Raw genomic sequence first — 23,570 nt, 5'->3', positions numbered from 1 at the left:
TTGGACATATGTAAACTATATAAAAGAAGATAAAATATCGGCATTCACGATTGATTATTCTCGCGATTTTAATCGCAGAATTAAGTACTCGCGTAAAATAAGGAATCTACAGTAGCTTTCAAAAGGTACAATTTTATTTTACGTAAATCAAAACAATTAAGCATATGAATAAATTTTACATTGAAAGGTGTGTAGCAATACATGTAACCAGTGGTCGCTCTGGAAATGTATTTTTGAACAGAATTAGTAGTGCAATATTTTATAATTTTTTAGTATTAAGAGCAGTAAGCGATTAACTGATTTCTTTTATATCTTCCATTTACCTGTGTAAATCTAAGAGCATATTACTTTACTGATGTGAATGTGTGTACATGTATAAATGGGCACTGACAGGAAAAAATCATTGTAAAACCTGTATTAATCTTAAAATTGTTTATAAAAATACAATGAATAAATGTGAATAATAAAAAAAAGGCTATGTACATGAGTTATTCAGAGTTAATCATATGCTATATATATTTTATCCATTTTTGTTGTATGCCAAAAAATGTTTCAACTATTAATAAGAAACAATTTCTGCATATCTTTTTAAAGAAATGTTACCTTTGCATATTTTAGATAAGTACGATGCTTATAATTAGTAAAAGCTGTTTCTAAAATGATGTGTTTATACTTTTTTATTGCAAAAACATAGCAAAGAAACTCATTAAGAAGTGGAAAGATATGAAAACCAAGAGTATGGTATAATAGGGGATAAAATGTTCTGCGACTGTGATTATGTTTTGTAACTGTCAGCCATTCAGAGCATCTTATTTCAAAAACAAAATATTGCAGTTCAGTATCTCAAATGGTAGAAAATCATAAACATTTTGGTAAACTACTTCAGTTTGATGTTTTTTTATTGATTTTAAAGAAAAATGATATTACTTTCTCAAAAAAAAAATCATAAAAAATATATAATGTTGTTATGCTTTTAAAATCCAAGAAGAATTTTTTTCTTTTATAACAAAAATCTAAACACAATTAATCGAATTTCTGGTTGTATAGTTTAACGCTTACTAAGCAGGTTTTGTTCAGTCATAAAGCAAACTGACAAAATTCAAGGATTAACCGACTCTAATATAAAAAAAAACCTGTGACCTGACAATCTACAAACGAGTTGGGTAGAGTTTCATGTTTAATCTCTTTAACAATCTCTAGCAACTCTAAACATTGAAAAAAATGTAAATGTGCATGTATTATAAACTTTTAAATTATATTCCAATATTATCAAGCAGAAATGTCAATATTACACCTAATTCCTGAATTCATATCCGTTGTAATGATTATTGCAAACATTTTGCATATAAATTTAACAGAACTAAATATCTTTAAAAGACTGAAAACCGAATTTGTTACGGAAAATGCATTATTCATAAAAGAAAGTAATTCAAATGGTCTACCAATAATAGAAAGAAGTGGCTATGAAACTAGTTTGTATCGTGGAAGATATCTTTACGTTGTTGCATGAATATGCTGCAAAAATGTAATATTCTATGCTGCAGTTTGCCTTAATTAAAATTAAGGAAGAACTAATTCATGCTTCCGCAATAAGATGTGTATAATTATAAATTTACAGCTACACTGTATTAACATCACGACACATATAAAATTGTATTTATCAGAATACTCGTTTATCAAACGTGCGCTGCTTGATTATTTGTAGATGTGAAGAAAAAAAGTATGAATATTTTCACCAAATCAAAAGGTACATAAAGCCACTTGCTTGCTATTTAAGATAAAATATTATTATATGTATTTAAATGCAAAAGTCCACGCATTATTTACAAGACTAAAGTATTGTTAATGAGTGAAATTTTCTTCAAATGCAGTTTTTGAAATTCATCAGTATCTTGATCTGTTGTACACCATTCAAGCACTCTACCGTTTAAGTCTATCGAAGGTTAAAAACAAAAATATTAATTTCATTAAATGATAAATGTTTGCATGTATATTGACATTTAGTATCAAACTTTAAAATGTTAAAATTGCTTTTTAGAAAGGTTTTATATTACCAAGTATTATTGATGAAATGGTATTTCCTTGTTTATAGGAACGGAACTTTTTCTTCCATGTTGATCGGTTTAAATAGACTAACAAGTACTAAAACATTAGTACACTGGTTTATTCAAATTATTGCGTAAATGGACAATGCCTAACACGCGATGGATAACGCATTTTTTATGCATAGGTTTAGCAGGAACATTTACGTATGCTACGACATGTCTCAGGTAAGACTGTTATTAATGATTTTCATTACATATTGTACGTTTGTATTTTAATCAGTCCGTACATAAGACAGTACATATTACACGTTTACATCAACATGTATTTCAATTATTCTGTTCTTTGTGTCTAAAATTTTGCTAATATTTCAAATCTTGTTTTGAAAACATTTGCTTTTCATATTGCAATGATGCACTGAGGGTGCCAAAAAGTGATCAGCCTGTGCGTCCGTCTGTCGATCTCAATGGTCTAGTTCAAATCATACTGCAAAAAATTTTGTTGAGAACATATATTTTATTTCTATACCTCTATCTGGCCTATCATTTGCATAAATAGTGCTTATTTGGAGGAAATGTGAAGTGGCCTTGAGTCATTTTTGAATGTTGAATAGATGAAATGGTCTATCGATATCGTTAAAATAACAGATGTCATACTGACCCGGTTTATCGATAGATTTCGTCCCGTATGCTTGATTCGTGACAAATGTATAAAAAATATCGGATTGTGTATATTCTTAATTTTTTTATGATTGGTCTGTACATATAATTCCTCCAGTGTTGTTCTTTTATAATCCAATTTTACCACATTAACTGTTTTTGCAACGAAATCAAGGCTAATTTTAGGAACACGTTTGAAAATTCGCTGTTTACATTCGCCATGTAAATCCGAGACAATCCAAATGCGATTTCTGACAAAATGGAAGACAAATTCAAACGTTTATACTATATTTAGTAGGTTAGTAATGTATTAAAATGTGTTTTCACCTGCAGATTATTTTTAATAGACTTAAAATCGACGCAAAGCAGATCCGCTTCGCGGCTGCAACATTGCTAGTACATGAGACGAATTCTTACTGTGATCTGAGACTAGCTTGGTCACGGCAATATTATTTTATCAAATGTTGAATATGAAAGTCACTGCACATTTCTTTGAAATCCAGCTGTTAACCAAACGTTCTTTCCCTTTGCTCAATGACTGCCTGTAGATGCAATGACTTTTACATTAAGTTTCTTTGTTAAATGTCAAAGTAAAACAGATTCTGCATAAAATTGTTTTCATGGCAAAAAATTGTCAATTTTGCCCTAAATTACACACATACAGAGCTTTTTGGATAAAGAATAATTATGTGATGATTAAACAATTGATTTCTCTCTCAAATGTTAAGGTCGAACAATGTCTTCTAAGAAAAATTCTATGTTAGGTCCTTTTTAAAGCGGGTCCCTTAGAATGTTATCATAGGAAATGTTGAACGATAAAAAGTGTTGTTCGGCAAAAGAATCAGCCTTAAAATTCTAATCAGTGTTTGGGTGTCTAACTATATATATATATTATTTTGATTTAGACTTCCTATGTGCTGCCTACGTTTCAACAATGATGCAAAATCAAATCATTGCATCGGTATGTATATTAAACATCAGATTCATATCGTATATCCGATGAAATTTTTGCGTGTAACAACATATGCAAAAAAACCTGTATTTCTTTTTAATTTGTCAGTTATTTTTTGAGATTAAAAAACCGAAAAAAAAATAATTAAGAAATAATGTTAGTATGTAGAAATTTACTTTTTTCAAGAAATTAGAAGTTCAAAACTTAGAAGGTTGATTTATATTCAATATACATGTACTACTAAATGAGGCATTCAGAAATTGGAGTTCTATTCGCTTGTCGCTATTCAATTTGAATAGTGAATAGAATTCTGTTGTCGGTTTGCTATTCAAATTACCGTAAACGTGATAATAAACAAAAATCAAAATTCCATATCAACTTCTATTTTTATTCAAAGGAACAAGTTACAGAGTAAAAAGTATCACTTTCTGACCTCACCTAAACATTGGCATGATTAGCTAGCCTGGTTTCGGTAGTGTTGGGGATACCTTTAAAGGGGCAGGCAAACATCCTGTATCCCATATTTAGGCCTTCATATTTGGTGGGGATAGGGCCCTGGTAAAGCTGAGTCGACCCTCAAAAGGAATTGGGTTTACACGACCTGTAAGAGGATTAGCTAGCGAAAATGGGACACTTTGTATGATACAGTTATAATGGGATATCTTTCAAGGGGCTGGCTAACACCCTGTATACCATATTTGGGCCTTCATAATTTGTGAGGATGGAGTCCTTGGAAAGCCCAGTCGACCTACAAAAGGAAATGGGTTTACACGACCAGTAAGAGGCTAAGCTAGCCTGACGAAGATGGGACATTTCGGACAAAACAGTTATAATGGGATATCTTTCAAGGGACTGTCTAACACCCTGTATACCATATTTGGGCCTTCATAATTGATGAGGGTGGGGCCCCGGGAAAGCCCAGTCGATCCTCAAAGAAAATTGGGTAACTTGTTCTCTTGATTAAAAGAGGAAGTTCAGTGGGAATTCGGAATTTACGTTTATCAGCATATTTACGGTAATTTCAATAGCGAACCGACTGCAGAATTATATTCGCTATTCGAATAGTGAATAGCAAAAAGCAAATAGAACTTCAACTTTTTAATGTCACTAAATAATTGAATTAGAAGAACACTAGCCATTGTACTGCTAAACAAAATGTTATGATACAGTTTTGTTTATTTTGAGGAAAAATATATGGATTTTTTGTTTGTTTGATTAACTAAACATTTTAAAGGAATTGTTGAAACGATAATAATAGTTGTTTGATGTACAATTCATCTTTATTTCTCACAATTCTGTCAGTGCCTGTGTGTGATGCGTCACTTTTTTTTCAATGTAGCAACCATTCAATTCCATGTTAACAAATACATTGTTTATATTTGATTCTCAATACCAGTCCATATTATATGAATGAAATTATTTGAAATATTTTATTTTCGGTATGTTTGTTATAGCAATATAAGATATGAAATAGAGTACTAAATGTTTATGTAATATAATGTACTGCTGTGGAAAAAATCATGTGTTTGTATTGCTTCTGGTGTGGCTGATTTACATCTATAGCTAATTCTTGAGCATTTCCGGTTAAGTTACGTTTCCAACAAAGTTTCAGTTTGTCCTAATTTTAATTAGTTGTTGCTTAACGGATTAATAAATACCCAGTGAAATGGAAAACAAGAAATACATTGTATAATTGAGCTGATATTTCCGATATTCATCGATAATGATAAATTAAAAGGCAACAAATCAATCATTTAATTCTAGTCTAGTTCACACCACCTGTCGCATATATATTAGTTGTATATTTGTTTTTATTCTTGGGGAATTCTAGTGAAATATTTTTATGATTTGAAACGTAACTAGAGTGTATATCGGGACATTTTGGACCCATCTGCAATAATACATGCCGCTATCCAACATATGGCAAGGAGTGTCAGTTAATATGTTTGTGTGATGTGACAGACTGCAGCTATGCTCACGGTTGCAGAAGAAAGGGTAATAGTTTTTCATACTATGTGTAGCTTTTAACATTCACTTGGGTAATTAACCACCACTTTGATTGAATAGTGCATCTTAAACAAACCGATAAATTGAAATTGTATGTTGTGAATAGAAATGTGAAAACCGAATACAAGCATAAATAGAACAGTTGCATTTGAAAATATGTTTTATTTTTTTCCAGATTGTCCCCCTGGCTTTCAAGGACCATATTGTAGTAAAAAATGTCGCCATCCGAACTATGGCATCAAATGTCAGTCTGAATGTTTGTGTGGAGAACAACACTGTAATCACATAACGGGATGCACGATTAGAAGTAATAATTTTGCTGGTTTCTTGCACAGGTGCTTAAAGTCAGGATTCCCCACTCCCATCCCCGCGCCGATTTAGAACCAAGGAGTGGTTGACACTTTCTTGGTAGAAATTCCTCAAGAGTCATGTACACAACATGTTCTATTTCAAATATCTGAAAATTTATTGAAAATAAACAATTTATTTAAAACAACACCAACCTGCATATAAAAAGAAGAAAAGAAGCTCAGTCCGCTAGAAAACTATGACGGAAGTAATCATTTGTCGGTCACTTTGCTACGATGACATCTGAGAAAATCGATTAAATTTTATTGGCGCGCAAAGACTCCTTGGATTTCATCCTTCATGAGTGTACATAACGTCACTGAAAGATGTTGACCTCCGTCACAGTTACCTAGTAAAACTGTTTTAACTTGATAAAGTAGGTTTACAGAAAAATGTTCATTTATTTTAAAAGACATAGAAAAGTCATATTTACTGCGATGTGTGCTTGTTGGATATATTAAGCGGATACATCTTTTATTGTCCCAAAATGAAAAAAGGGTTGTAATGTAAACAAATCGGAGTGGCAAACCTTTACTCTTTTTATATGCAAGGGGATGGTTTACATAAATCGTTTATTTTACGTTAATTTTTAGATTTTTAGAATAGAACATGTTGTATACATGACTTTATAGGAATTTCTATTTAAAACAATTAACTACCTTGGGAGTTTTAATCGGAACGGGGATGGGGTTGGTGGCTGAGCTCTGTTCTCAACCACCTATTGCATCTTGTCGACAATAAATTATTAATGGTTTTTTAAAGCTGTGCCTGAATTGAAAATAATGCTAAAACAACTTTTTTTCAGCAGCCGCATGTCCGTCTGTAAACTTTTGCATTTGCCTTTTTTCTTCGAAACCACTTGACCAAATTCATAAAAACTTTGCTAAAAGGGCCCTCAGGTAAAGGTTTTTGAAGTCTGTGGAAAACAAAGAGAGATGAAATATTGCAAATTTGTTGGATTCAAAGAAAACATTTTTTTTGGAAACCATAATTTCAGAAAAGCTGATATTTTTATGGATATATGTATCCTCGGGTAGTGTAAATTCAAGTCTGTTCAAATAATGATACGCAGGGGCAGAATAAGACAACAGAAGGGGATCAGATTTTTACATAACAATTAATAGAAACTTGCCTTTCAGATTAAAAACAAACTGATCATAACAAATGTAACTTGTATAGAAATGCAAGCATCATTTGATAGTGTATATTCAAGTTTGTTTAAATCATGATCCTCGGTGGGGTTGTCACAAAGGGGAATGTTATAAATTTTACGAAGAAAAATATAGAGAAATTTTTTTAAAACGTTCACTCAAGAACCGTTTCAGCAAAGAATTTTGTGGAATCGTCTTCAGGTAGTGTAAATTTAAGTTTACTTAAACCATTATCCTCAGAGGTAGGATATTGTGACATTTTGAAGGGAGGTGTTCAAATTTTTACATTTGAATATATAGAGAGATATACTTTCAAAATCTTCTATAAAAGAAATACTAAGGATGAAACGTGTATCAGAGTATTCTTAGGTAGCATAGATTTCAGTTTATTCAAACAATGATACCTCGGAGGCAACTACAGGGAGGGGTAGGAGAGGGGGTTAACTTAAACATTAAATTATGAAAAGGATTCCTTTAAAGTGCTTTTTACAAAAAAAAATAATAATATAACAAATTAGCTAGAAAATTTGCTATTTAATCTGAGTCTATTCTACACATGAATCCCAGTTGTAGGGTAGAGCCACAATTGGGTTCATTTTTTAACGGGGAATGAATCTAATCCTCATCAAGACTGCCAATTTCATGCAAGCATTCTGACATTTAAAATTGTCAATTTGACCCTTGGACTTTTATGGAGCTCCAGGAGTGCTATAAAGTTTGAAGTATGTATATGTTATTATGAAAAAACGATGTTAAATATTTTCTTGAGAAATGCAAAGCTCAATATGTGATATAGCTTTGCATTCAGTCTGATAAGATGTATAGATTCTAAATATTTCAACAATTGATTCCGAGACCATTACTTGGCCACACGAAAAGGTTCAAAATTTGATATTTGATTATGATTTACATTTTGATTAAACAATGACCCCGAGCTTATTCTTTTGGTCTTTGGCAAGAATAAATAGATCAGCATGAGAATACATATATGAAAAACCTTTTTTAAAAAAAAATCTTTTTAAGAAGCAACTTGTTATATTAGACAAATAATGGCCATGGCTGAGGCCAAAATTGATTACTACAGAAAGCTTATCTGAACAGAGTTATGGCTTATGTTGCTAAAGTGACCATTGCTGCGCATGGGCAACTTGTTTTCAATTGGATTTGAATAATTTTCTTAAACCAAATTGAAAAAACATTGCTATGTAAATCTTGCCAATTATTTGTTTGAAAATGATTTGGATCAGATTATATTATGATAATTTATATTTTTCAGATACCACTGATTATAAATATGTCAGAAATGATTCCGGGAAAGGTAAGAATTGATCTGTATACATCGGTCCAAAGTAATACCATCCCATTATTAGACATAAATGATTTTGATTGTAATAACATTGATCACTATCATAATTCAGTAAATAAATCAGAATTCATGTCAAAATTCAATGATCTTTGTTTATGCTATTTGCTTCCAAAATTCTCTATATTCCCTCAAAAGTTTAACCTTTGGCAAAGGTAATGATAGAGGTGGAAAATTATTAAGTATCTTTTCTCTTGGGCACTGATATGCAATGAAAAGTTTAGCAAAATGTAATATTTAAGATGCTACTCATTTGAGATACAATTTACCAAAAATCTAAAAGAATTGTATTCTTTTATTTGGACGTATACTGTTGATATTTGAAATTTTCCTTTGCTCTTGAATAATGTTTCAATTTTTCGGATAGTACATTTGTATTGAAATTTATCTCTAAAATTTCAATTTATAATCGGTGTATGTTACAATTACAAAATATTTTAAGATTTATATTCAGATGTAATAATTAACATACTTCCAGAAGACCGACCACACCTTACACTGGGAATAACAGGGGATTCATCTGCAAGTATTATCTTAGAAAAAGGTATCAAATCTTTACGTTTATTCTTTACGAAGTTTTGCTATCTTGACAATAGTGTAAATTGCAGAGAAAATTAAATATGTGATTGATTTAAACACTGATGTGAAACTGTCATGTGAGTAGAGTAACGCGAAAACTTCATTCACTTTGCAGATTTTTTTTCTTCTCTTTTTAAAATATAGTATTAACAAAGTGTCCGATTTTTGCTTTAGGTGTGCCGCTTAACTGTTCAACAATGCGTCCATATGATACGCTAATATCATCTGAACTCAAAACAATGGTGACCAGCCTCTGCGTTTTAATAGTTGCCTTCCTACTGATTATGTGGATATATCATAAACTTAACACAACACAGCAAGAAACATTCCACTGGGTCCGATGCTGACTGACGTTTTTCATACTAATTGTTTGACCATAATTAATCACCTAATTGTCTACGGACTTTTCCGGGGTTTTTTCCTCCGATTACAACAAACCGCACACGACGGGTGTGGCCGGTCACCAGAGGATGCTCACTCCTTCATGACACCTGATCCTACCTCTTTATTTTTAGAGGTCCGTGTTGCTCTGCTTTGAATTTGTATTTCGTTTTATGGATTTTTGAGATGGTTGACAGTTTGTTATTGTCATTTTTTCTTTAATGAGTTGAAAGTTTTGAAATTGAATTTAAATAAAAATGTTTACTGTTTATTTTAATGAGTTCTTACTTCGTTGTGTCTTGGAAACCAATTGTGGATATTTTTGCTAATTTTTACAGACAAATGCATATGCATTGGCCAGTGTTTTCATTTTTTTCTGATATCAAAACTCATGAATAATAACTGTTTATCCTTATGTTATACATCTGCATGTTTGTTTTGATATGTTTTAAACTGTAAAAAGAACCTTTTAGTAGCGCTTTATTGTTTGTAAACCTTAAATAAATAAAATTAGATAATGATTCAGAATCTGTGTGAATACTGCTACTTATGATCATCATCTTATTATGTCTTTCGTTCCTTGTCACTTGCGTTAACGTTGATCTTAGATGTATTTTTGATAGTGTATACGTTTAACAACCATGACTTAATCAATGAGGCAAATTTTAAACATAATTTTCCTCTGCCCTTTGTAATCTCTTAATCCTATCTTTAATTTAAGGTATCAATCCTATTTCTTTATACATTCAACCTACACACATTGATTCAAGTTCTAGATATTCGTAACTATGAATTGGATAAAGTTTTTCTGTAATATACATGTGCCATTGCAACTGAACCATTGAGCTCTAAGAAGTATGCTTCGATTCTGTCAAATTAAACACAAGAATTATTGTTTATGTCTTTTGAGAGAAATAAATTTTCGGAACAAGACATAAACCAAAATAAGATCGACACTATCATTATTACATTTATATAACAGCTGATTTGTTCTAAATGTAAATGATTTCGATTTTTATAAAGTAGAATATTGAATGTAGTGGAAATAACGTTTGTAATGAATAACCCTGCTTTTAACATAATGGCTCATGCTATTGACAGTACAAGTTGTCACATCTTGAAATCACTTGTTTTTAAAAATATATTCGAATAAGCAAAGTACTACGCAATACGCAATTGTAAATACAACATTTGTATCAAACTACAAAACAAGGCAGTGACTGACTCGTAGTTAATTTTATTGTAGGAACAGGCTTTTTTAACAATTAGCCATAGATAATTTCCTTCTCATTAAACATGTTTAGTGATGAACACAAGAGATTACTTTATTCAGATCTGCCTCATCCCCTGCCCCCCCCCCCCCCGTCTTCCTTTTAAGATATATTTTAAGGGTATTTTTTATCAACTGTCACCAAATACAAGTAGTTTCTTAGAGTGAAACCATGACTGGCGACTTGATGGTTGAACATACATGTAGGTAGAAGAAAACGGTTTTTAAAACAAACTTTAAGGTAAAAAAAAATAAGGATGTAAAATGATAAATTGTGATTTTTGTATTTTCATATGTATTTCATTTAATGCCCATTTAATCTGAAGTGTCTTTGGATATTTTTCATTCTTTAACTCTTTTTGGCAACTTTTATAAAACTTCTATCTCTGAAATATGAAATATCTCTGAAATCACAATTAACCTATTCAAATCAAAACTCAGTCTTACCTTAGTGTAATTTATAGAATATTTGCTATATACAAAGGTTTATGAACCTTTATAAATATAACTTAAACAATGATGTAATATGGCATGTCAAAAAATGCAATATTCGATCTTTTCCATTTTTATTATATAAATATTAATTTGTATTGTATTCATGAAAGACACTAAGAGTTGGGTAGAAAGAACAATAAGCTTCAAACATATAGCAACTCACAATTAAAAAGGTAAACCTCAGAAAATGTATGTCATTTGTATCCCTGCGATGGCACTTGCCACTGAAAGTTTGACTTCGAATCCACTTTTGATGACTGGTCATGTTTTTATGCTTTATTCGAAGGATATTTACCTACTTGCAATTATTTGATAAAAATAATCAAGATACCGGAAAAAACCAACCAGCATCTTATATTCTGTAAAACCCATATTGTCTGCAACCGGAGGTGGATTAAAGATTCTTTAAACCGGTTCTTTTTAATTTTATGCACCACAGGGTGCTATCAGGCCCTGTCAGTATTTATCCAAACAGGTGTGCTCAAGTCCAGTCCACATGTGTCGACGCAGATTGCCAAGGTACACAGCAAGTATCTGTCCCTAATTAGTGTGTAATGGAAAGGGTGAGTGGGTGAAATTTTTCAAGCTGCCCGTCTGCCTTGTAACTGTCGTCTGATCAATCGATGTCTATTAATCACGAGTTTCCCTGTAATGTGAGGGTCTGTCCGTAAGTCACGGCCCTGTTTTAACAATAATGGTAAGTCAATGTAGGCCCCAGCCCATATCTTTTCGCGGATGGCTACCGGCACGTGACTTCCTTTGGGGTTACCAATGCTCATCTCAGCGGCGGGCAGACTAACCTGGATCTGTTCCCCAGTAATGAGACCCCAAATACATTGATTCTCCACGACAGAGCCAACACTTGACTGATTAAATGCAGATTTTGAACAGACAATACATCAGGACTAAAACTAATGGTTGAACCTGTGGCTGCGGTGCCCACACTGTGCTGCAGACTTTGGTCCGTAAGTAACTGACCCTGAGGACGAGACTGTCCACTGGGGCTTTTGCGATCCTATGACGGCTGTGGAAAGACCTGTGGTGCTGACGGTAGATGATTCATGATCAGGCTTACGCTGAGCGTCTCCCCTCCGCTGTTTGATGCAGGAGCGAATGGTTCATCACTGGTCTCGCTCGCAGCCGATGTAGCCTCGATAATTCTCCGGCTCGGCGTTCTAATTCGTTTCGCCGGGTTCCCCCGCACGTTTTGGTTGCCTTTCTTGTGCTTTTAGGAGGCATTAGACTTGATGGCGAACGATTTTAATTTCTTAACGCTCTGAACTTTTTCAAGCTGCCCTTCTGTCTTGTAACTGTCGTCTGATAAATCAGTATTTATTAGAGGCTTAGTCGTATGAAACAATGCGTTTATGCCAAGATCATAGTCTCAGGGACGTTTAAATTGAACAATGTCTCGCCTCCACAGGAATTAAAAGCATTTATCACAATATGGTGATAAATGCAATTACAATATTCATCGAAAAATTAACACCTACTAGTAAATTGAAACAAAATGTTAACAAGGGCGTATTGTTACATGATAAATGCAAAAACAAATAAAAAACGAAAAAATTAAACATAAAGCGTATAAAATTGAATCAATAAAGAAAAAAATCCCTTCGTTTTGTTTTTATATAATCTGTGGCCTCAAAAGATAAAAAAATATTTTTTTACTTAAAATCAATTTACGTATTCTCCTAAATGCGATTGAACGCTAAACATGGTAATTTTTGTTATTGCAGATACAATACTCAAATTTACGTACATGTATCAACGTATGATCAAAGGGAGCCGAGGTTAAAACGTCATTTGATGGCAAAAAGGTGACACGGAGTGACATGAAATGTTCAAAATGATCACAACATTGCTGAACATTCTGTTACTCCTGCTGTATCGAACAACATGCTGTATTTAGAATTTGATATTATAAGCACGGCATATTATACACTTAGGTTACCACTTGCTGGCAACTGGATTTGAAAAAGGTTTTTTTTTTTCTTTTTTCTCTCTCTCTTTTTTTTTTTTTTTTTACTAAATTCTGATTCCGCTATAGTTAAAAGATGTGATTCTAAATCATATCCTTCCCTTGAACCGGCACAGAAAGATCTGTATACTAAACTATCAATGTTGTTTTTTACGTTTCTTCATTGACTTCTATAAATTGGGTGTTAGTAAACACATAGAAAATCAATTCGAAAAATTTGTTGATTAATGTTTTAACTCACTACAATATGAAAGTTAAAAAAAAGGATCAGAGAAAAAAATATAAAACAGAACGTTTGTCTGAGCAGCAGTTATTCGTCACGTAATATCTTAAAAATCTAATTTGAATGCATGTAGTAGTACTAATCCTAAACATTATCAAGCCAAATATCCCTAACTTGAATATTAACATCTGTTATCTGATTCATAGGCACATAATAAAAACTACTAAATTCATTTAGTAACCGAGAAACATTTAAGTACAAACTACTTAACGCTTTACGAACATTCATATTGAATCTTCATTAAACCTAACTGCATTATTGCTACATATTTGCAGGAAATATTTGAAATCCTACAATCTATTTTAGTTTAATATATTTCCTTATTCATTTGTATAGAGAGTTTCCTTCCAAGTGCATAAATTAAATTCAATATCAATTAAGCATTAATTAAAGTTAGTTAAATTCTGTATTCAAGAGTAAAAGTGTGAACAATGAATCATTGTCTGTTGATTGTGCACATACTTATTTCACAGGTACATTTGTGTATGTCTGTCGGGGATGTTTTGACATGTGGCACGTAAGATTAACTATATTTAGATATTTTGCATATAACTGCAAATGAACAAAAATTAAAAAGAATTATCATAAACATTTGTGGTAGTTTTAGTATCCATATATGTGTTTATAAGGAATGAACTTGATATGAAGTTAACATGCACCTGTTCTTTAGACCTCCTGTGTGCTGTCCACGATACCAAAATGACTTAAAGCACAATCTTTGTTCTAGTAAGTAATTTTAAAAAAAAGTGAAGTAATATGAGATACAAAACCAGTTTACTGTATTTAACTGTGAACATCATGAATTTTGATAATAATTAATATTGAGAATAATTCATAAACTCGTTTTTGTTTTTGTTTTACCAGATAATACAATCATTATGAAGCATTCCGATGAAGTTAAAAATTATTTGAAGTTTTATTGAAATAATTGTATTTTCAGTTTAAAAAATATCTATTCGTGTTCATATTCAATAGCAAGTACAAAATTATTGACAAAATTACAATAAGATTGAGATTATATGTAATTAGATGTCTTCTGTTTACGAAATGCAACACAGATATTTGAACTTGTGTTAACTAGAGTGTTTGTCAGGATATCAAGGACCTAACTGCAGCTACGCATGTCGATATCCGAACTACGGCGATGATTGTCAGTCATTTTGTGACTGTGTTGAACTACAATGTGATCATATAACGGGATGCAGACAATTAAGTAATGTTCATGATAATGCATTAATTTCTAGTTATAATCATTCCTGATCATTGAATGATACATTTACTGTCTTACTGTGAAAATAATGAATTACACACGTGCAATTTTGGTAGAGATGTTTAATTTTTCAGTATATTAGTGTAAAGTTGAATATGCTTATTTGTAAATGTTCTGATATTCATGCATACATAATTCATACATACGTACAAGCATACATATTAGCATGCCATGTAGTGACTTACTCTATTCACGAAAAGCCATTCTCCGCTAAATACATGTACGCTAAAAATATACACAGCCGAATGTTAAACAGCAACAATACTTTCGGTCAAATAAATTCAGTTCATTACAAATGTCCGTCCGACCACCCGTCCGTCCGTCCGTCTCTCTGTCTTGGCCAGTTGACTAGGACCTGGTAAATGGATTTGCTAAATCGAGAGTTTAGTATTTATTACTCGATAATAAAATATTTCATTGTTAGGTCGTTTGATAGGAAAAAACCCCACTTACCCGCTCAATAACACAGATGACATGACAGATCCTTTATAATTTTTATACCTTTACGTTAAAAATTATGACGGAGGAAATGGAGTAGCATGATTTAACTATGTGCCTGTACCTTACAATACTATTTTGTGTCGAATCTAATAAAATGCAATTGACTTAGGAAAAATATCGATCATAATGATTTAAGGTGTCGACTGAACGTTTTTTAAGCTAACGCTTATAATAAGTTAAACAAATCTGTAAGCATATATTCATAAAACTTTGTAAATTCGCCACATAAGTGCCCCTCTGAACGTTATGTAAAGGTCAGTTCTATTGTGTCTAAAAGATTAAAAAGTTTTAAGGTATGTACACACTGTTTCAGCACAACTTACAATAATGCGTAAATGTTCAACTTTTTTCTATACTTCATAATGTATACCAAAAGACAAAGAACCCACAGATACTTTCTTAATCATTCATTTAATCATTGAATTAAAATTTTTGTTTATAATTGTTACCGTTTAATTAGAAAATAGCATTAAATATTGATCAAATTGTGGTCTGAAACATTAAAAATCATGTTATAACCAGATTGTGCTCTCACAAATAAATTTAAAAACGTTTGCTCTAATCTATTGTGTTCGTGCATACAGAATTGTATACGTTCATTTCTAATACAACAATATTTACGGATGAATACTTTTTCAGGTGAGCTGCACAATTGTACGACAAAGAATCCACACATGACTGACCGATCTAACAGCAGAATGATGACCATCAGTGTCTGTATATTGATGGGTGTTTTTATTCTCATCATTGGATTTTATTTCAAAGTCAAGTCTATGCAGTCTACATATTTAACGTACTCTCTCCAATTTCGAGAGCAAAATACCAACAAAATGTCTGATACTCGGTTACTTTCATCTAACGTATAACCGTTTAACACTAATAAATTGATTATTCACTACATGTTTATACACTATCACGTGTGTTAATATACAATAAAATCATACAAATAAAATGTACAAGAAAAGGACTAACATATTGACATCTATGCATATCAATTATCACACTGGTAGAACGTGTTTTTTATGTACATAGTCTTTTTTCAACACAAATGTAAAATCAATGTATCATATAAAATATTGCGCAAACAATTTAAATGTTACAAACAATTGAAGTGCTTTGTTACGTAGATATGGTTACTGTTATTTTAATAAATAAACATGGTTTAGAAAGACTTTTCTTTTCTAAGACATGTAGTTTCAAGTGTAACTTAGCTGTGGATAATTATATCCATTGCTATTGCATTATTTCCGTATTATGTTTGAGTTAAATTACTCAAATAAAATCAAATTATGATCATTGCATACTTCTTTGGCTTGAAAAAGTTCCTTTCATGTTATAATTGTTCAAATAAATAAGTTAAAACAATGACTCTATTTTATGAATAAGACAAAATAATGCTAATAAAACACGAAAAATAAGCGGAAATATGGCTTTTATGAATACGAAAAAATAATGCTGATAAAACACGAGAAATAAGCGGAAATATTGTATTGCCAACACCATTGCTATAAAAAAATTCACACCCTTAAGTTAATATATATAAAAAAACCTATAAATAATGCGTTTGTCATGAACAGAGTTTTCACGATGCTTTACGACCTTCATAAAAAACCTTAACATCACGTTTCCCATATATATATATATATATATATGGCTTTGGGCGAATTACATTGTACAGTAATTTATTACATTACCATTACTTCATGAATGTGGGCATTAAATTACCATTACTATTACTTTATTTTCTTGAAGTAATGCATTACATTACCATTAATTGAGTAAAGTAATGCATTACCATTACTTTGTGTAAAGTAAAAAATATATTTTAAAAAGTAAAGCTAAATAAAGAGTTTTTGCAAGTGTTTCAAACATGAAACACAATTTAACTTATTTACAGGTTCATGTTCATTTTCAGATTCAAATTTCATGACTTATACGTTGTTCAAGATTCATTCTTTATGTGTTCAATATATAATCATAATTATGGCATTATGAACAACTTATCATATAAGTTAATTGATACTTATAGACATTTGGCATTGTACAATATCAGGTATGAACTAGAGACACAGAAGTACATGCATAACAATAAACAATTATGGTATAACGTTGCGGTACTTAAATTTAAACTAAATATAGATATTTCCCCCAGATCACACACATATCTATAAAAATGTTGATATTTAATTGTATTAATTTATGAACAGAGGGATTTTTACAGTAATATTTCTTAATATATTTCAATCGAATTTCCTTATACTGAGGACACTTTAAGACAAAAGATTGCTCTTGCACTTTGTGATCATTAAAATTTCAAAGGGTCCATCTTTCAAATGCATCTTGTCAGGTTTGAAAATCTTCCAAGCTATATTAAATAAACGTTCTACGGGAGCAGTTGAAGCTGGGACTGAAAGATTGTTTGGCAATCTTTATCTTAGGATATATTAAGTGGAATAATGAAAAAATACATGTGTATCTTTTATTTTCTAGCAGTTCAAACTAATATTCTTAATATACAAGAGAGAGAGAGAGAGAGAGAGAGAGAGAGAGAGAGATAATTTTCAAATGTGTTACAATATTGGAAGTGATTTTGATTTCATCATGGATGGACAGTGCATTCATGTTTTTTATGGGTGTATGTCTTTCCACTATTCTATTGTAACATACTCAAAGGAAGGGGATTTGGGTGTTTTCTTTAAAATAATCTTAATCAACTGCAATTTCAGTTATTCATTTATTCATCACATTTTTTTTAATGAGCATCCATAAATAAGCATAGCAATGCAAAAGTAATGCCAGGTAATACAGAATTACACTAGATTTTGGAAAGTAATGCATTACATTACCATAAAATTTGTGGCATTACACATTACTACCATTACTTTGAATACATGTAATGCATTGCAATGCATTACATTACCATTGCATTTAGCATTACCCAATGCCAGAAATATATATATATATATATATATATATATATATATATATATATATATATATATATATATATATATATATATATATATATATATATATATATATATATATATATATATATATATATACACACCATTATCAAAGGGTCAATTTATTAAATAAGCGAATCCTTTTGATACTTCATTATTTCACTGCTACCAAAATTTCTTAATTAGACAAATTAATAATTTTAACTATAGATTTAAGTAATTTTAAGTTTTTTGAGCGATTATTATCTTTTATCTTTTATAAGCATATTTTATTTTAATGATATAAAATAATAAGTGCTGCGAAATTGTCTTTCAGATTTGTGTTTTCTGTTTAAAAATGATACTGTGATTAAATGGCTGTATTTCCATATTAGTCTTTTTCCTTGTGCCAATTTTGTTTCAACGGAATGTCATTGGGTTTTTTACGTCATTTTGTACATAAATTGTAGCCTTCAATGTTATTTTTATAATTACAGAATCAAACAAAGGGAAACATTTATCAAAAGTGAAAACTGCAATTTTATCAACATATACCCTTTAACAGGCAATGTAATCTTTTGAGAAAATCCTGACAATTATTTCCGTGATAAATTGTTGGAAGATTTCATATAAACTTAATAATTGTTTTGTTTTTTTTTTAACCACAAATAAAAAAAATATACGACTTTGTCCTGGTGTGTAAACAAATCTGTATCCATAGATTGAATACGTTATCGAAAATACTTAAACGTAAGTGAATGTGATTAGGTTTGATATTCATATCAGTATGAAAAAGACATGAACACTTCTCATTCAGCGTATCTGATAAAAATTAATTTGAAACATTTATTTCCATATTTCTGCTGATCAAAAGCGTTAATTACTAATTTACTCTTGATTTGCACTTAAAATGGTGCCTGACACTTTAGAGATATCACACAGCTCCAAGTTAATTTCAAATTTAGAACAAATTTCGATTTTGCATTTGCTTCCTCTAGCATAAGGAAACATTTTCTGACAGTGTCTAAAATATGGTGTAAGCAGTTTCAAATGAAATGGACTTTTTTCTATGGAAAATGTTGACTGTATTTGTCTTTATTTTCTTTGCCAACATCTATGTCAATGAAGGGTACAATACGAGTAGTACATGCCTACCGTAAGTATTGTGGTTTGTTATTTTTGTTAGAGGGTTCGATAGCCTTGTCAATTTTTATAATGAATAAATCTCCCGAAGAAGAGGCCTGTATGAAAATGAAGGAAAGCTTCAAATTTAAAAGTTAAAAGATATTAAAATTTTCTTTGCTAAATACAAGTTTAAAGCTTAACAAATCGTTTTCAAAACTTCAAGATTGCTCTTATTGTCAATATTCCGACCACTCAGCGCACTTAATCATTGCGTTTATTAAATTAAAATTATTTTGCTTCCTTTAATCCGATATAACGTTACATACAATTAAAAGTTGTTCTTTATTTCCAAAATCAACGACTATTTGTGTTTATGATAAAACTTTTTTATAATATTGTAGACCACCAAAATGCTGTAAGAGTTACCATTCGAATCAATCCAATCCAACCGTTTGTACTGGTATGTATTACGATGAAACACGAGAAGGTACATGTATCTCAACAATTTTTTTTACATTACTCAGAACTGAGAATTTATTTCAAATTTTTCAATTTAAAAAGATATTTATGTTTAAAGATGATTTATTTGGGACATTTATCTAAGGTGGTATTAGAAAGTAAAAATTATGTACACCAATATCAACTTCCTTCACTGAATGTTTTAATCATTGTCACTGTTGGAAAATCATGACAGTACATCTCATGGATGCTTGACACCCATTCAACGGTTCTTTTCCGAGAATGTTATTCTGTTACTATGTAAAATTATTGAAAACTAGTGAAGATGTCATTTAAATAATACGATATAAAATGGAAAAAAGTAAAACTAAAAACATGTTAGATGATTTCTTTACAATTTTATTATTTTGAATTTTTTTTCTATATTAGGGTGTTTATCAGGGTATTTTGGACAGAGTTGCATCTTTGCATGCCGATATCCTAACTATGGACAAAACTGTCAGTCAGAATGTCTGTGTGATGAGGAGATCTGTAATCATATCACGGGGTGTGAACAGAAAAGTAATGCTTATATTAAGTGTTTGTAAAGTGACTTATATTGAACTAAAAAATTGGGATACAAAAAAAAATAATAAATCAAATAATGATGTATAGTTCATATACCACGATTATTAAAAAAACATAATCCTATCGATAAAAAAATCAAAGATATTTTTATTCTTATTATAACTATTATTCAGTGTTAACATTATTACTCTGGTTTATTTAGCATGTCCGAAGGGATATTTTGGACCTAGTTGTAATTCGACATGTCAGTTCCCATCATACGGTGCAGGCTGCCGATTTAATTGTTCGTGTGACCGGCAACATTGTGATTCAATCACTGGCTGTGCAACTTCAAGTATTTTTATGAACTAGCTCGATTATTTATTTATAGCTCGATTATATATTTATAGTCATGTTCATGTTGAATATTCTCATCTAAACGGCAAAGAACAGTATTTGAAACAAATCAAGTGAAAATTATAAATTATTTCGATAACTTTTTTTTTCTTTGCAATATATGAAAGTTAATTATGAATACCCTCGTCTAAAACAATCGTTGAATCGTTCTTACAAATATGAATCGATTGTATAATTTAAAAAGTTTATGTTTGTCATTCTACGTTGTATTCAACTCTTAATTTTTGCTATTTAGTCAAAAATGAGATGTATTGGACGACAGAACTTCCACTGAACACGTCAGGAATAAATATAATGTATGTTTCTTATGAACATAAAACTTCAAAGAAAGGTATGTATGTACGTATCAATCTATCGATATTTCTCCATCTATCTATCTACAGGTAACTCTCGATGGCTCGAACATCGATCGATCGAAGTTCTTGATCGCTCGAAGTGCGTCTAGGGTCCCGATTCTTTTCCCTATATAACTTAGCGAATTTACTCAATCTCTCAAACTCTTGATCTCTCGAAACCCTTGATCCTTCGATAATTTTGAAACGCAATAAAAATGAACATTAATATAGACGAAAAGATAATATTGATCCATGGACAAATTTTAGAATCATTAAACCGTAAACATCATGCTGATCAGCATTATTGTCATTAAAATGATTATTGCTGAACAACTTTGTAGAGCTGGTGAAGGACCCATACAAAGGGAACAATAGGTGATACATAGTGATCACATATACATGTATGACATGTCGATCGTCTCTCAGTACAGTAGTTCTGAGCAATCTGGTCTGAATATGATGCATAAAATAAATAATAGATATGAATTTATTCAATAGTTGTTTGTATTTAGTTTTAAAAACATCCAGTTCTGTATATTTAAGGGAAACGAAAACGTTCTTTAAGCACGTGCGTAATGTTAGCACTAAATAATTGGCTTTATAATAACATCCGGTAAGATTAATTTTAAAACCCGTAGGTCAACCCGGAAAATTCCAAACTCTTAAACACTCGAACTCTTAAAACCTTGAACTTTTTCCTCGGTCCCATGGACTTCGAGCTATCAAGAGTTACCAGTATATCTATCTATCTATCTATCTATCTATCTATCTATCTATCTATCTATCTATCTATCTATCTATCTATCTATCTATCTATCTTTCTATCTGTCTGAAATCAGACATCCTTTACAAAAAAACATTGATTTCTTTCTCTTCTTGCAGGACTTCTAAACAACAAATCCACGTGGTCAAAAATGAACGCATCACATAAAGCCATGCTTGTTAGCATTTGCATTATCGGAAGCATTTTTTTTATCTTCTTGTTAATAATCATTGTTTTAAACAAGAAGAAAAATGTAGTTATAAGTTACTATCGGAAATGAAGACTAGACAAGCAATGTTTTTTTTTCAGCCATTGAAAATAAAGACTGACGTTTTAATGCAATCTCAAAAAATTCTTCATGTAAGATACCATGATAGTTAAATGAAAAGAATTAATATGTATTTAGGAATTGAGATATGCTAATTATACCACAGCTCATTGCTTTAAATCAATGTTAATAACTTCATTCTGTATATTCAATGATTATATATTAAGATATGCATGAACTCAAACCCCATTTGCTATGTTCTATGATGTAATGTTGGTAATACATTTAGGCATATCTCCAATAATTAGCAACGAAGTGGTGTATTTAAATAATTAATGCAATTAAAACTCCTTGCATGAGGTTAGAAATATGTTCCTTAACATTCGTAAACAACGCGGAAATTTTTTATTTTTAATGCAATTTTCCTTTTTTAACTGAAATTAACTTTAAACCTAGTCGAGGGAACTGTGCATAAGATATTTACAGGATAAACACGTTTGTCAATTTATTCACGGTGTATGTTGATGTAAAAAAAGTGGTCTGAAAAAATATCTTTGTACAATTTACTGAATCTTATTTTCACACCAAAATAGTTTGATAACATGAAACACACGTTTGTCTCCTCTCAGAAAGAGATGTGATCAGGCTTGTTTCTCATAAACATGGAAGGGGGACTTTAGTCAAGGAAGACAGGCAGTTTTAAAATCATAAAAATGTCAGCTCTGCGTCATACTAATTAGGAATATTGTACACTTATCATAAACTTTGTTTTAGCGCCTATACTACTGATTTCTAAAATATTTCATATTATTCAATATTCAAGTTCAATATTTAATTGTGCGAGGAAGTTGAACGAATATACCTTGAGACATACACGCAGCGTTATTATGACCAGATCTTGCAAATGTGAGAAAGAATTTAGGCGGTAATTTACTTTTAAAAAGATCCATTATAAAAAAAAAAATGTTTATTGACAAATGCAGTCAAATAAAAAAAAACCCAGCTGATTTTAAAACCAGCGTTAACTGTTTTGATTTCACTTTTGCCTTACAATTGATTTGAAACCTTTTTTTCAATTATTTGGTTTTTTAAAATTACAGTCTGTTACAGCAACAATGAAAAACTGTTCTAACGTTCATGTAATTTGCTTGTTTTTATTACATGGTATATGAGTTAATGATCAAATTTAGTAAAATTATGTTCAGTGTTTCAGAATAAAAATAAAATATCCCTTAGATTTTCTTTTCATTTAAGAAGTACAAATTAATTGTTTATCATAAAGGGTTTGCATGGTTATTTTTCTCCTGAATAATTCAACATGTATCAGCACCACACGACAAAAGTGAGTAATTGTCACACTGATTTACAGTTAAAGAAAAATAATTCAAAATTGTTTTCAACAAGTGAGATCCATGCAATTTTAAGGACA

At 30.9% G+C, this 23,570-nt stretch overlaps 3 protein-coding genes across 4 annotated transcripts; all 3 read left to right on the top strand.

The window, feature by feature from the left end:
• Positions 1-2,096: 2,096 nt before the first annotated feature.
• On the top strand, positions 2,097-9,987 carry LOC128186088 (multiple epidermal growth factor-like domains protein 10). The gene is made up of 7 exons (XM_052855815.1): positions 2,097-2,270; positions 3,608-3,663; positions 5,518-5,649; positions 5,837-5,968; positions 8,437-8,478; positions 9,002-9,067; positions 9,277-9,987. Exons 1-7 carry the CDS (start codon positions 2,191-2,193, stop codon positions 9,447-9,449), a joined length of 681 nt encoding a protein of 226 aa, XP_052711775.1. The 5' UTR covers positions 2,097-2,190; the 3' UTR covers positions 9,450-9,987.
• A 3,900-nt stretch (positions 9,988-13,887) lies between these two features.
• On the top strand, positions 13,888-16,828 carry LOC128185858 (N-acetylglucosamine-1-phosphodiester alpha-N-acetylglucosaminidase-like). The gene is made up of 4 exons (XM_052855530.1): positions 13,888-14,029; positions 14,183-14,238; positions 14,594-14,725; positions 15,923-16,828. The coding sequence occupies exons 1-4, from the start codon at positions 13,944-13,946 to the stop codon at positions 16,147-16,149; spliced, it is 501 nt and encodes a 166-aa protein (XP_052711490.1). The 5' UTR covers positions 13,888-13,943; the 3' UTR covers positions 16,150-16,828.
• A 2,388-nt stretch (positions 16,829-19,216) lies between these two features.
• LOC128184651 (uncharacterized) lies at positions 19,217-22,128 on the top strand. 2 transcript variants are annotated; one of them, XM_052854213.1, is made up of 6 exons: positions 19,217-19,384; positions 19,755-19,813; positions 20,242-20,373; positions 20,582-20,713; positions 21,011-21,114; positions 21,993-22,128. In XM_052854213.1, the coding sequence occupies exons 1-5, from the start codon at positions 19,345-19,347 to the stop codon at positions 21,047-21,049; spliced, it is 402 nt and encodes a 133-aa protein (XP_052710173.1). In that variant the 5' UTR covers positions 19,217-19,344; the 3' UTR covers positions 21,050-21,114; positions 21,993-22,128. The 2 variants fall into 2 exon arrangements, with proteins under 2 accessions (XP_052710173.1, XP_052710172.1); XM_052854212.1 differs by having other exon boundaries at positions 19,219-19,384; positions 21,011-21,106; positions 21,993-22,127.
• Positions 22,129-23,570: the final 1,442 nt, after the last annotated feature.

Source organism: Crassostrea angulata, chromosome 5, assembly GCF_025612915.1.
Source record: "Crassostrea angulata isolate pt1a10 chromosome 5, ASM2561291v2, whole genome shotgun sequence".
NCBI lineage: Eukaryota > Metazoa > Mollusca > Bivalvia > Ostreida > Ostreidae > Magallana > Magallana angulata.
The sequence above is the reverse complement of the archived record's forward strand: the minus strand, read 5'-3'. Positions and strand labels throughout refer to the sequence as shown.